General features: G+C 39.9%; 1 protein-coding gene across 1 annotated transcript; it reads right to left on the reverse strand.

The window, feature by feature from the left end:
- Positions 1–5,222: 5,222 nt before the first annotated feature.
- LOC112445631 (transcriptional repressor CTCF) lies at positions 5,223–8,767 on the reverse strand. Its single transcript, XM_024989131.2, has 2 exons — positions 8,604–8,767; positions 5,223–5,537 (listed from the first exon to the last, which is right to left on the reverse strand). The coding sequence occupies exons 1-2, from the start codon at positions 8,731–8,733 to the stop codon at positions 5,350–5,352; spliced, it is 318 nt and encodes a 105-aa protein (XP_024844899.1). The 5' UTR covers positions 8,734–8,767; the 3' UTR covers positions 5,223–5,349.
- Between the last annotated feature and the right edge of the window lie 5,434 nt (positions 8,768–14,201).

Consider the following 14,201-nt stretch of genomic DNA (forward strand, 5'->3'; position numbering starts at 1 on the left):
TAATTAAGAAATGAAAGATTGTCCCTGCCTCTTGGATTTTAGAGAAAAATGTGTCAAATGTCCACCACCCAGCCATCTACAATTGACAATGAATCCTAATCAACGTACCAATGCATTTTAGAACTGAGGACACAAACCTTAAATTCCTATAGACATAAGACCAGGATTGCCAAAAGTCCTAAAGAAAACCAAGCGCAGAGGCATAACCCTCCTAACTGATACAGACGTACGCTACGTAATCACAACTGGCACAGAAACGACATGGCATCAATGGACAAGGAAGACAGCCCAGAAATAAAGCCCACACTACAAGCCAATTCATCTTTTGACAAGGAAGGCAGAATATGCAATGAGAGAAGAAAGTTCTTACAGCAAGTGGTGCTGGGGATTAGTGTGCACATGTGCATGTAAAATCAATGAAGTTAAGAAACAGACCCTCCTCACCATAGCAAAAATAACACAAATAGGCTTAAAGCACTTTATAGAACACAGAACAAGCGACACCATAAAACTGCCTAGAAAACCTTAGACAAACATTCTCTGTCATAAAATCGTACCAAATGTTGTTTAAGTCAAGTTGTCCCAATCAATAGAAATAAAACAAACTAAATAAATGGACCTTATCAAACTTATCTAAGCTTTTGCATAGGAAAGGAAACACATTTAAAAATCTAAGGAAAACATACGAATGGAAAAAAAATATTGCAAAATAATGCAACTGACAGGCTTAATCTCCAATACTATGAAGAGGTTCATAAAACAATTAAAAATTAAAACAATCCAACCCAAATGGCAGAAGAACTTAAGTCTTCCTCCAAGAAACACAGGATGGCCACAATATGACATGATTATTTAACACCATCACTATTATAGGGAAATGCAAATCAAAAATACAGTTGAGGTACCACTTCTTTAACAGTCAGAATGGGCCATCATAAAAAATTTGTCAGCAATCCCACTCCTGCTCAAATATCTGGCCAAAATTTATAATTCAAACCACCGGATAAACCACACTCTGTGTTCATACTGCACTATTCACCAATTGCCAAACATGGAAGCCACCTACCTAGATGTCACATTCCAACAGATAAAGAGTGGTATCATATACCAATGGAATACTACTGGCCCACAAAAAGAATGAAAAGCGCTAACTAATTGCAAGCAATATGGATGCAAATAGGAATTACTATGGTTAAGTGAAGTAAATAGAAATAAGACAATACCATATGATTATCGGCTTATCTATGTGGATCTCCAATATGACACAAATAAATTTCTTGGAATTCAACAGACATGGAGAACAGACTGGAGAATGCCAAGAGGGAAGACGAAAGAGGCTAGGGATTAGCAAGATGTTAAAGCTTTTTAATATATAGAATGGATTAAAAAAGAGGTCATACTGTTATTGAAAGCACAGAACTTATATTCCACATAGTCTATGATAAACCAAGAACTGGAAAGGAGTTATGTAAAAAAAAATGTATATTATATAACTGAATCACAACTGCTGGACAGCAGTAAGTAACTACATTAATAATCAACTATTCAGTAACAAAACCCTGTAATGTGTGGCCAAAGCTTCACCTAACCTAAAATGGTTCTGCCAGAGCAAATCTGCCCAGAAAATGGACAACAGGCAAGATGGAAATTCCACCAATACGAAACTTCTTAACACGCAATTCTCCTTCCATTCCTGCTTCCCAGTGCTTAACGGGAGCTATGTTCTGTTAGGGTCTTCCCCCGCCCTCCCCGATTAGTGACACTTCGGTCCCTTTCAAGTGAACTTCTCTAGGGCCAGTTTCTTTCTGTTATCCCCTGCATTTGCAAAGGCATTGATGCGATTATCGATTCCCCGTTGAGCAATTTCTTAAAATACTATTAATCTTTTTCATTTGTTCTGTGGGTCTTTGTTGCTGCATGAATGATTCTCTAGTCGTGGTTGATGGATACTTTCGTTTGAGGGTCACAACGCTTTCTCATTGCAATGGCTTTCTTTTTTGTGGAGTACAGGTCTTAGGGTGAGGCACTTTCAGTAGCTTGTCGCAGGCTTAGCTGCATTGCATTGTGGAATCTTCCCTGGACCAGGGTTCGAACTCATGTCCCTGATTGGGCAGTCAGATTCCATTATCCCAGCTTTACACAGAATTCTTGTTGCTGGATCATTGAGCAGAGCTTACCATTGGCCCCTTTTATCTTTTAGCTCTGTGGTCCACCTGGCCTCTACCACAGGGAAATTCCACTCTTTACGTGGTCACATGGGGGCTGGCAGCTTATAGGACTCAACAGTCTCTACTCATACACTTTGGGCATTAAAACCGGCTAGCAGGATGCCCCTCAATTTTCCATCACTTGCCAGATCATCGCCCATCTGCTAGACAGATGGGTTCATCTGGAAGCCACAGCTTGCTTTTCTGAAAGACGTCTGCGCTGTCTGAGGTTATGGCCACACAGACCCCTCTGGGCCCCTGGCTTGGCGAGGAATCCACACAAGTGGGGGGTGTTCGGAGCACTTGTCTAATCCTTGATGATTTATTAGCATTACAGCGAGTAGATCTCCTCCCCAGCTTTCAACCCCATTACATAGTTTTATTACACGTCTCGTGTCTGGGCGTCCTAAATAATGAAAAATATCACACCAGTACCAGCTAAGTACAAAAATGGCATCAACCTACGAGTCGGATAGCTAACTGATGGCTCTCTTAAAGCAATCACAGAAGAAAAAAAGAGTGTTTGAAATCAGCAAGACTGAGTCTCTCTTAAAACACATTTTAAAATGTGAAACAGTTCATGTGCAAGAATCACTTTTGATTCGGTTATGCTTCAACTTATTATTTTTTTGAAGATTCCGAAGTTAAATTACTTGACTAGTGAAATTTCCTCCCAGCTTTTTAAGAGCCTGCTGTGACCCACTCATTAATCACCCTTTGCTTCGAGAAAGAGGATATTAAAAACACCAAACTCAAGCTACGAAACAAACAGCAAAGAAAATGTAGCATGGGGAAAATATCATAACCGAAAGTTATTTGTACAAGGTTTTCAATGCTTGGCTCCATGGGTTGGAATCATGATGATCCCATGTGTCGGTGTCGTTCACGAGCGGCAGCAGTCTCGGTGCTGTTCTGCCGACATGAATTGTGATCCCAATTCTTGTACATCGTTTACAAAACATACCGTCTGTGTAGTAACTTAATTTGCAAGTAATTAAAATGTGATTTCTTACACTGACACTTTTCTTTTCAACTCGTAATTAATGGAAAAGGATATTAAAATGTAAAAAAAGTTATTACAAGGGCTTGACCATACCAGAAACTTTGCGCAAGAAGAGCGCAACAGTCTCTCAGGGACAGGAAACCAATCGTAAGCAGGCCATACTACTGGTGTGCAAGCGACTCCAAGCAAAGGAAGAGTCAGGGAAAAGCAAAAGCAAAACCAGTATTAAACAGTCTAAGTCCTTCCAAGTCTGCATTTACAATTAAAAAACTTCCTGGGAGTGACCCATAAGACTTCTGGGAAAACCCCGGTGGTGTTTCTGGAGGTGGTTTACCATTGCAAGAGAGAGCGGTTCAAATGTCTTCTGTTTCCAGCTAAAGAAAACACAGGGAGGGTGAACACTGTCCTCAGATTCACAGTAAAACCTCAGGGACATCACGACATTCATTGGATTTTGCTAACATCAAACAGCAAGTTCTAGTTAAAATCACATTTCTAACATTCATCCTTGAAGTTTAGTTCTCAGTAATGTTGGTAAAATGTGCTTTTCCAAAGCCAAAAGAAGAAAGAAGGGAGGAAAATTTAAGATGCAGGCCGTTTAAACCACAGCCAGAGCAGTCCTGGCCAAGGAGCCAAGGCCCCGCCCATCACCAGGTCCATCATGCTGAGGATCATCTTCAGGCAGTGAGGTCTTCCGTTGGGAGCACTGTGCAGCTGGACTGGGCCTCTCTTCCTCCCCCCTCCGCCAGGGCTGCCGTTCTGGTTCTTATTTGACTTCAACCTATAATAGTTTCTCAATGGCACCTGTATTCTGGTCTTCGACCCTGATGATGGCTGATGTTGCTGGCAAAGAGAGCATGAGAAAACAAATTGCTCCTCTAAAGCCCCAAGAATTGCAAGAGTCTTTTCAGACTTGACACTAAATGAAAGTGAGCAACACGGAAAGCCTCAGTTTCGATATACGAGAACATCAATAACAAATGATTTAATTAACCATATAATGTGGCACTACACAAAGGCCAAATACTCTAGATCCATACCAAAACAACAAGCACTGACAGTTCCTCTTTGCACTATGCCTCCCAAATTCATGTATTAAAAATCTTAAGTTTTCCTTTATCTCATAAATTAGGCTTCACAATAGCAGTGTGACACAGGCAAAAAAAATTGCACGGACAGATTACAAGACAAGGTATACTTCAGAGTGCAGGATGTGGCAGGTCTGCTTTTAGAGCAGTGACCGCACCGTACAGGCAAAAGAACTGACATATTTAAACCAAATTTACTGTTTGCCAGGTACTCTAGTTGGCAGGCACACCGAGCTTAGCTGTGCCTGCAGGATCATAGTTCCCTGATCAGAGGATCGAACCCTGGGGCCCTGCAATGGAGTTGCAGTTCTTAGCCCACTGAACCTTCCAGAGAAGTTCATAACCTGATATCTTTGCGTCTGAAAGCTGTTCAACCACCGAGGGTCCTACCACCAGTTGGTTCACTCAAATCTTTGTAGGTCAAAATAGTTTCCCAACACCCCTGAACAAGACATTTCGACATGCTCAAGGGAAATACTAAAAAAAAAAAAACAGATGACGCTGGCATTTGTTGAAGCAAAGAAAGAAGATTGCCAGACTTTTAGGAGAATTCATGAACTAGAACAGAACCTGAGACTCCCAAGAGCCTGCAATAACAAGGGCCATGTTCCAGTACAGGACTGCTTCCCAATGTCCTTCATAATCAGGAAGCCCAGCAACAAGAATCCATGGGTTCTGGGAGTTTCTTAGGAGGGGACACTGTCTGGAAAATTCCCTTTATTACCTCCATCTTTAAAATTTGGCTCTTAATACATTACATTCACTTACCATGTCAATTTTGCCAGGTAAGACTCTGCTTTTGAAAAACCCTCCCACACTGACCAAGTATACCATCTCCATAGAAGAACCCTTCAACTCTGGACTTATTCTTGCTGAAACTTAACAGTCCTCTAGAGACTTTCTCAGATGTTCCCCAATAAAAAACTAAAAAAACTGCTTCCTAAGAATTTGTTCTCAGTGTGACCTTAACTTGTTCTCATGGCTCAGCTCCCACCTACCCAAAGAACAAGGACCCGTCTGGCTTCCCCACATGTTGGGAGAGGATGCCAGCCTACTGAGCTGAGACAAGCAACTTACGCTGGGTCTGTTTGGGCTGGTTGGTTCTGCCAGGGGGGCGTCCTCTCCGTTTCTTGGCAGGTGGTGGGGCTGGGGTTACTGGCTGGGGCTCTGGCTCGGGTTCAATCTCCACAGCAGGCTCCTCCTCATCCTCATTGTCATCCAAGTCTGGCTCAGCATTTTCTTCTCATGAAATCAGGAAGAAGAGGTGGTGGGTGGGGCAAAGAGACGAGTGGTGGAAGGAAAAGCAACACACAAATAATCACGTATTCTGTGAAGTCCACTTAAATATTTATTTTCATCGTTAACAGCCCATTTAAAAATTCCATTCACTGGAATTTTTGTTTTCAGCACTAAACAAAGTAAGCTCGTATTAATGCTAAGTTAATAAGCAAATCAACTTGGATACCATTATTCATATTTTATGTGGACTGGATATTCTTTTGTCTTTAGATATCAAAATATTGAGTTTCAAATTCTTAAAGGCAACTCCAACTTATGCCAGTTATATAAATGCCCCCACCAAGTGGTGTTTTAAGCTGAAAATGAAACAAATGTTCCCTTTACCTACTATACACAGATAAAACAGGACACGAAGCCTGAGATGGACCCCTGAAGAGTGGTGGAAGATGTGTGTGTGTTTGTGTGTATAAAGTTCTTGAAGCACCGTGAGGCCCCATTTACTAGGAAAAGTGTTGAGGTCAAATTTTGGAATTTAATTCCCAGCTGTCCCAAACCTAGTAGGTCCTCCTAACTCCCTTACCTTCTCCCTAAAGCAATTACCACATAAAAGGAGAGGGAACTATCGTAGAAAGAACACTGATGAAGAGCCTGGTAATACAGTTTTGAGTCTCAGATCTCCTAAGTGTGTGACCTAGGATGATAACCACACTGAACCTCAGTTTCCTTGTGTAATTTCTAAAGCACTCTCAAGGATCACAAAGAGATAATGCCTGTAATTGTGCTCTGCAACTTACATTCTACCACATCATCACAGATGCTTTTTACACTAGACATCAGAGTTTATAAAAATTCTCCATTATTCCATATAGGCTTCATTAAGTAAGAGGTATTACCCTCATTTTATAGAAACGGAGAAACTGAAGTGATTTATAAGGCACAACTAACCACAGTTTAGGGGTGTTCTGCTGCCCACATCTGTAGGCAACTGAAGAGCTCTTGCTACCCCTCCCCCACTGCCATGGCACAAAAGATATCCTGCCTGCCTTCCTCCAAGAAGCACAGGTTACAAGCACATTCTCTTTTGCTCACACCAAATGTTTAAATTTAGAAATCTGTGGGTAAATGCCTGATCGTCAGGACAAAAAGCCTTGTCAAGTGACTGAAATCCTAAGTGAAAATGTGGGGAACGTACTGGTACGTGGCAGCGTGTCAAGAACGACATGCTTCCCTGCTGAACTTATTCAAGCCCCCTATTGCCTAAGTTGGCCCAACGCCTAGAAAGCTAAACAAATTCAGTCAGAACTGAGCAGGGGGCAGGGGGAGAAGCACACAAAGTTAATAGGGTCAAAAGCTTATTGGATTGGAGAGATTTTGGTTAAAAGCCTTGAAAATAGTATTAGACTCTGGTGGTCAATTTCTCTTGATGACCAACAGGCAGAACTTCTGGGAGGGAACATATATGATTCTGGCCTTCACCAGTCCAAACATTCTGGGATAAAGAGACAACAGGCCCCAAAGCTGTGCAACTCCTCCTCCTGTCTTCTCCAGTGCAGAAGACGAAAGGAGGAACCACAGAAACCTATTAGGAACTCTCATTAAACTGTGCAGCTGATTCTGGAAAAGTACAATTAGGAGAATGGAGCTGGTCTAGCTGGGAGATGAACCACGGAAGTGACCATGGCAGTGCCATGAGAAAAAAGGCATGTCTGTGGCTGGAGAAGGTTCGGCAGCCAAGAGCTACTACAGGTGTCCTGAAGCTCAAGTTTATCTGGGCATCTCTGCTGGTTCTTGAGGCCCACTGACATTACTTGGCACCTCCCAACAGTCCACTCAATTTCTTTACCAAACAAAGGGATTCCACAATGATTCTCAGTAGTGTGTGATGTGCTTTTATAAAATTAAAGTGAAAAAAGAAAGTTAAGCAAAGTGACATTTTAAAGGAGGCATTCACTTAAAACCCAAGATTTTCCACTAGAAAAGGCAGCAAAAAATTAAATTACTCTTATGCTTAGATGAATATTCCCCCATAAAAAGTTCTGAATAGAAAAGTGAAGGCTTTTTTAAGATAAAAAACCAAAAGGGACTTCTTATATATTTAAATATAAAAGACCTAGTATTTTCATGAACAACTTTTATAATAAAACCAATAAAGTGATACATATATTCAGTTTTCAGAAATTTCATTTCCTTTCCCACTATTTCTGACAAAGCAACGTAGAAGACAAACTTAGAGCTTCTCAGAAATCCATCAGGCGTCACCTGTAAGCACCTTCCCCAAAACAGAACTCCTCTGCACCCTTTTCCACAAGTCTCAAACACTGAAGCCATGGATGCGCCTTCTCAACTAGGTGCCAGTAACCCAAGCATCCACATTATAAAACCTCACACTTTGGAATGAGTTTGTCTCATCAAATGTGACGCCTACATTACCAACACTCTTGTTCTCCACCCCATTTCATGAGTTTAGCACCTCAACACATATACCTTCTGCCTGGATTTCATGACTAACACCCCAAAGAACATCAATGTTAGGAAAACTGGCAAAGTTTTAAATTATAAATGGGGAGATTAAGGTAGGAAGAGAAAGGCTGACCTTCATGGATTTGATCAACACATCTCAAGGCTAGGCTGACACAGGCAGTCAAACCAGAAGTTGGTCAGGATGCTTAAGCAACCTTCTTCATGTCCATTAGATTCACTGCTCAAATCTAGACCAGCTTCCTAAATGTAAAAGCTATGAACATAGAAAAGAAACTCTGCTGGCCTTAGAATATCACTAATCTGAGTAAATTGAGTATAAAGATATTAATTTTGCTTCAGCTTTAACTGAACATAACATATCTTATCAAGCAATGGAACACCATAAGGAAAAAAAAAAAAACTTGCTCTGGGAATAAGCTAACTGCTGTTGTAAATATATACACACATCAGGAAGATTAGAGGTTTAAAGGAAGCACGAGAGAGTGGCCTATCTCTGTATTCCAGCACGTCTTTACATAAATACACTGTAAACACTGCACCAAAACCTGCCACTTTTAACTAACTCAAGAAACAAAAGTCACTTACCACTGTCAGAGGAGTCCTCCTTTTTAGAACGCATCTTTCTCTTTCTTCCACGTTTACTCTTCTTCGTTTCTCCTCCATTTTCCCCTTCTACACCATCTGGACCAGCACAATTATCCGCATGTCTTGCCATAGTATTCTAACAAAAGGAACAAAATTCTCGTTCACATTACTAAAAAAGGTAAGATTAAAATTGGAAGTTCTCTTTTAGTTTAATAAAAAAAAACAATTGGGCGGTGGTTATCCATATTAAGTCTCAATGTTCTCGTGTCTGCTAAATGTGTCCTGAACATACTCTTCCTTTTCAGGGAAAATGGTCTCCATCTGGAGTGGGTGGAGAGAGAGAAAAGGGTGGGTGGGAGAGGAGAGCTGCTCAGAAAATGGGGTTAGGTCCTCTGAGCAGGGGAGAATCAGACCAAGCTCCCTGTCCTGTGCAGACCTGACCAACATGACCCTAAGTGAAGGCAGAGGAGAAGGCAATGGCACCCCACTCCAGTGTTCTTGCCTGGAGAGTCCCAGGGATGGGGAGCCTGGTGGGCTGCCGTCTATGGGGTCGCACAGAGTTGGACACAACTGAAGCAACTTAGCTGCAGCAGCAGCAACACATCTGTTAAATAGAACAATGCTTCAGTTATTTCAGTTCAGTTCAGTCGCTCAGTTGTGTCCGACTCTCTGCAACCCCATGAATCGCAGCACACCAGGCTTCCCTGTCCGTCACCATCTCCCAGAGTTCACTCAAACTCACATCCATCGAGTCAGTAATGCCATCCAGCCATCTCATCTTCTGTCGTCCCCTTTTCTTTCTGCCCCCAACCCTTCCCAGCATCAGAGTCTTTTCCAATGAGTCATCTCTTCGCGTGAGGTGGTCAAAGTACTGGAGTTTCAGCTTTAGCATCATTCCTTCCAAAGAACACCCAGGGCTGATCTCCTTTAGAATGGACTGGTTGGATCTCCTTGCAGTCCAGGAGACTCTCAGGAGTCTTCTCCAACACCACAGTTCAAAAGCATCAATTCTTTGGCACTCAGCTTTCTTCTTCATAGCCCAACTCTCGCATCCATACATGACCAATGGAAAAAACGCAGCAGCAGCAACACATCTGTTCAATAGAACAATGCTTACTGGTTGCTAATGAAAGTTACGGAAAGGGGACTTCAACTTGGGTGCCATTTGTCAGGGAAAGTTTTATGAAAGATACAGGACTTTGAGTTGTTTAGAGGGTATGTGTCTCCATGTGTGTATAGTCATCTAAGTATGTAGTTATCTTTTTTTTTTTTTTTTAATCTGGAGCTATCCTGAGCTAAAAACTCTTCAATATTCTCGGTATTCATTTCAGGTTGATTTTTGTATTCAATTCATAAAGAGTAAATAATAAACATATCTAGTATCCATTATGTACCAGGCATTATAGAAGTCCTAGGTTGCAAAATGTAAATAAAATTTATATATTTCCCATGCATGAAACACTCAAAATCTATCAAGTGAGATATATTATGTGCCCAATCTGAGAGGTGTGAAATAATTAAAATCTCAGTGGATATTGTGGAGAAATATCATATCCAAATGAGAATTTGCAATGTTTGCCTGAGAAAAGGCTCACAATGTGTAAATTTTTTAAAAGGGCATAAAATTATACAGCATGATTCAGTTTTCATTAAATTTAATTATAGATAACAATAATAATATACCAAAATATAGTTTCCTTCATTCAGGTAGTGAAAGTATGAAGGTTATTTTTCATTAGGCTTTTCAGTATTTTCCAGGTTTTCTACAATAAACAAATCATATTTTAAATTAAGCATTCTTTTACCAGTCTTAAAGGAAAAAGAAAAAGAACAGTTGTATAAGGATTGCTAGTGAGCATAATTAGTCTTGGGAATTACAAATATTGGCTCTTTCCTAAGTATTCCTCTTTTGGTTTGCCCATGTCTACAAATTGCTCAGTCTTCACTTAACTTTAGTTGCTTTCTAAATTAAATTATATTTTTGTCTTTCAAAAGGTTAACTGTGAATCAGCTTTTTTATAATTATTTTAAGAACAGTAAACAAACCAGAATTTTTATAAGTTATTCTACAGGATAGCTATTTCTATGAAATCGAAGAAAGGAAAGGAAGCCTCCAAGTGTGTTTTCAGAAGTAGAAATGGGAGAAAGGAACTGGAAAAGAACATCTTCCCTCTTAAAACTTTTTGGCATTAGAGAAACATTCCAGCATGTACATGCTTAGGTCTTGATGGGGATAAATTGTTGGGCTTTTGTCACAAGGTCATTGGTCCATCTTCCTGGCCTGGGGATGGCAGTATTGTGTACTCCCTAAGGGTGTTCCCGTTACCTCTGGTACCCCCTTATTGTGAACTGGACCTAATTTTCCCTAGTGGTCAAAAGAAATGAAATCATAACATTCTTTGATTTCTAGCATAAACTCTGGAAAGTCCTGGCTAAATGTCACATGAAAAGCAAGAAATGTATGCTCTACATGTATATATATCCACATATATAAGTAATACTAAATAATAGGTGCAAAATTATAATTCAAGGTAGTATATTTTTATTAATTATTAAATTATGAAACAAGCCATTTAAAAGTAATTTATTTTAATTGGAGAATAATTGTTTTGCAATATTATGATGTTTTTTGCCATATATCAACATGAATCGGCCACAGGTATACATGTGTGTCCCCCATCCTGAACTCCCCTCCCCACCCTGTCCCTCTGGGTTGTCCCAGAGCAGCAGCTTCATAACAAGCCAGTTTTTAATATGAATCTCCCTTTGAAGACAAATAAAAGACTCATTCATCACTTTGCTTTAGAGATCATACAATGCCAGAACTGGAAGGTACCATCTAATCCAACTACCCATTTGTTGCTTGAATCTTCTCTTATCAGTTTCCTGGGTCATTGTACTATGCTAAACCACATCCAGGGACAGGGAATTCACTACTTAAAGTTAAGGATACATACTTCGTCTTTCCGAGAGCTTTGTGACCTTGTTTTTTTACTTGCCGTGGCTTCCAACCATTGGTCTAGTTCTACTCGTCAGACTCATGTAACTCTAATATGATGGTTTTCCATATTTTCAAAGACAGTTCTGATATCCTGCCTGTTTCCTTTTCAGTCTTTCTCCTTTTTGCCTTTACTATTCAAGTCTCCAAGTACTTTGATTCTACTCCTTCAAGTGAATTTCAAGTTTGCCTATATTTCTCAAGTTTAGCACTGAAAGTGAGTAAGTTTCTGAGTGTGCAGTGACTACACTGATGCACAGTGACAATGATGTCATCATCTTCTCTATAGGTTTGAGACTATGCAGATATTTTGGCAGCCTAATAGCACACTGACTTTTGGGGCATCTAGTTAACAGTCCTACCATCTCATAGATTATTTCAAACCACCAAAGAAGTATCAAGAAAGAAGCAGTTGCTGTTATCAAGATTTTGTGTTATTCTAGAGAGTTGCAGTGATTTTAGAAGCCTATACCGTCAGGTATCTCACTTTCCTCAAGTATTTGAGAAATGTTACATTTAATCTTTCTTTTTCCTGCTTGTGAGCATGTTTTATTCTCTTTTCTGGGGTGGGGAAAGAGTAGGGAAAAGTGGTAGTATATAGAATCAAGCAGAAGATATGCAATCAATTCTTAATTATGACTTCTAAAAACCGGAGTAGACAAAGAGTTTGTTACAAACATTCTGCTTTTTTTGGAGTCTCTCTTTTAGCAGGATCTAATTTTCATTATTTGATACTAAACAAATTAACCTGTAAAGTGAAGTGTAGTCTGTATTCCTGTAGGATTTGTGGTGGCCTTCTCAAGACAGTGGCAATCAATCCTATCATTTGAAGTCTTACTTTTGTAAGACTTGGCTTCTGCCTTTGGCAATTGACTAGGCTTCTGCACAGAATATACCTGTTTGTAAAATTTCCATTATTATGAATCAGCACACTCTACCTAACAGATATTTTTTTTGTAGTGAAATAAGTCCTCTTTCTTGGAGAAGGAAATGGCAACCCACTCCAGTGTTCTTGCCTGGAGAATCCCAGGGACGGGGGAGCCTAGGTGGGCTGCAGTCCGTGGGGTCGCACAGAGTCGGACACGACTGGGGTGACTTAGCAGCAGCAGCAGCAGCAAGTCCTCTTCTAATTACCTATTTCATGTGTATAAGTCTCATGTTGTGCTGCTCAGTCTCGGAGTCATGTCTGACTCTTTGCCAACCTGTGCTTGCTACTCCTTGCAGGCCTAAGACAGACTCCTTCTGTCCATGGATTTTCCAGGCAAGAATACTGGAGTGGGTTGCTATTTCCTCCTCCAGGGGATCTTCCCAACCCAGGTATCGAACCCACATCTCCTACATTCGCAGGTGGATTCTTTACCACTGAGCCACCTGGGAATCCCATATATCAATCTCAGGACCCTGGCTTTTCAGATCAGTAAAGAGCTGATCTAGTTAAGTGAGGCACCTATGCATACTAGAGTGAGTTCTGTGCCTTTTCCAAGAAAGAATTGAGCTTAAGACCACAATATAGAGAGATTTGGAAGGAAGCCGTATTAACATAAACACATGACTTAAAAGCCAAAAGAGATTATTTAGATGCTTTAGCAGTTCCAAAGAAACTATTATCTAAGTACAAATTATCTTGCATTAATTAGTATTTAACCTATAATATTTGACTCTTTTTAATCGGTTTATGAGCAATCAAATGGTGCATTGCAGTCTTGTTACTTTAGAGCTGATCAGCATAGCCCTATGAGAGACTTCCATTTAAGTAAATTATCTTACATGCTTAGAAATGGAAAATGTGTTCATTTCCCAATAAGAGTAGTTATCCTAGAAAAATGTTTTGTTCCCAGAAGAATTAAGGCCTAAATGAAAATTTTCACTATAATATGTATGAGCCAAAAAAATACAGTTTTACTATAAAAGAGAAGCGTAGGGTATTGAAGCTGTTAAAAGATTGTTTGGAAAGTTTATTCATAGATAAGACTTCCTTCAATTGCAGGTAGTGGTGAATGGGCATTTATGAATTCCGGTGGAAGAATCAAGGATTCAACAATACCCGCACTGAAGGATAGGGTCATTTTGTTCTGCCCTTTATAGTATCTCTTTGCGAATACATTATTTGGTTATAAGTAAAATACATTGTACACACATACTTGTATGTCAAGTGTGATTCTGAATCAGGTTGTATGTTATATTACATGCTCAAGGAAAAACTCACTGAGAAATTCCAATATAAAAGAACATAAAAAATCCTGTGTTGATAGGAAAATTATAACATGCATGCTTTAAATTTTAAAAGAGAAAGGCATTTCTTGCCATTTGAACAGTAGTATCTCTTTACCTTGCTGACATTAAAAAAAAGCTGAAGATAAAAATCTTTATTCTCTCCATTTAAATGTATTACCTAATATGAAAGTGGTTCAGCCAGTGCCACATATGAGTATCATTGAAATAAAACTGCTGCTCTATCCACTTCACTTGAACGAAATCTAAGAACTTTTCTTTCTTGACATGAAGCCTGGAATTTAACACTGAAAAGATCTGTGTGAATTTTTTTTTCAAGATCGTGAGTTCAGCTTTTGGCTTTCTTTCTCTTATTGTAACATGGGTCA

Source organism: Bos taurus, unplaced genomic scaffold, assembly GCF_002263795.3.
Source record: "Bos taurus isolate L1 Dominette 01449 registration number 42190680 breed Hereford unplaced genomic scaffold, ARS-UCD2.0 Leftover_ScbfJmS_220, whole genome shotgun sequence".
Lineage (NCBI taxonomy): Eukaryota > Metazoa > Chordata > Mammalia > Artiodactyla > Bovidae > Bos > Bos taurus.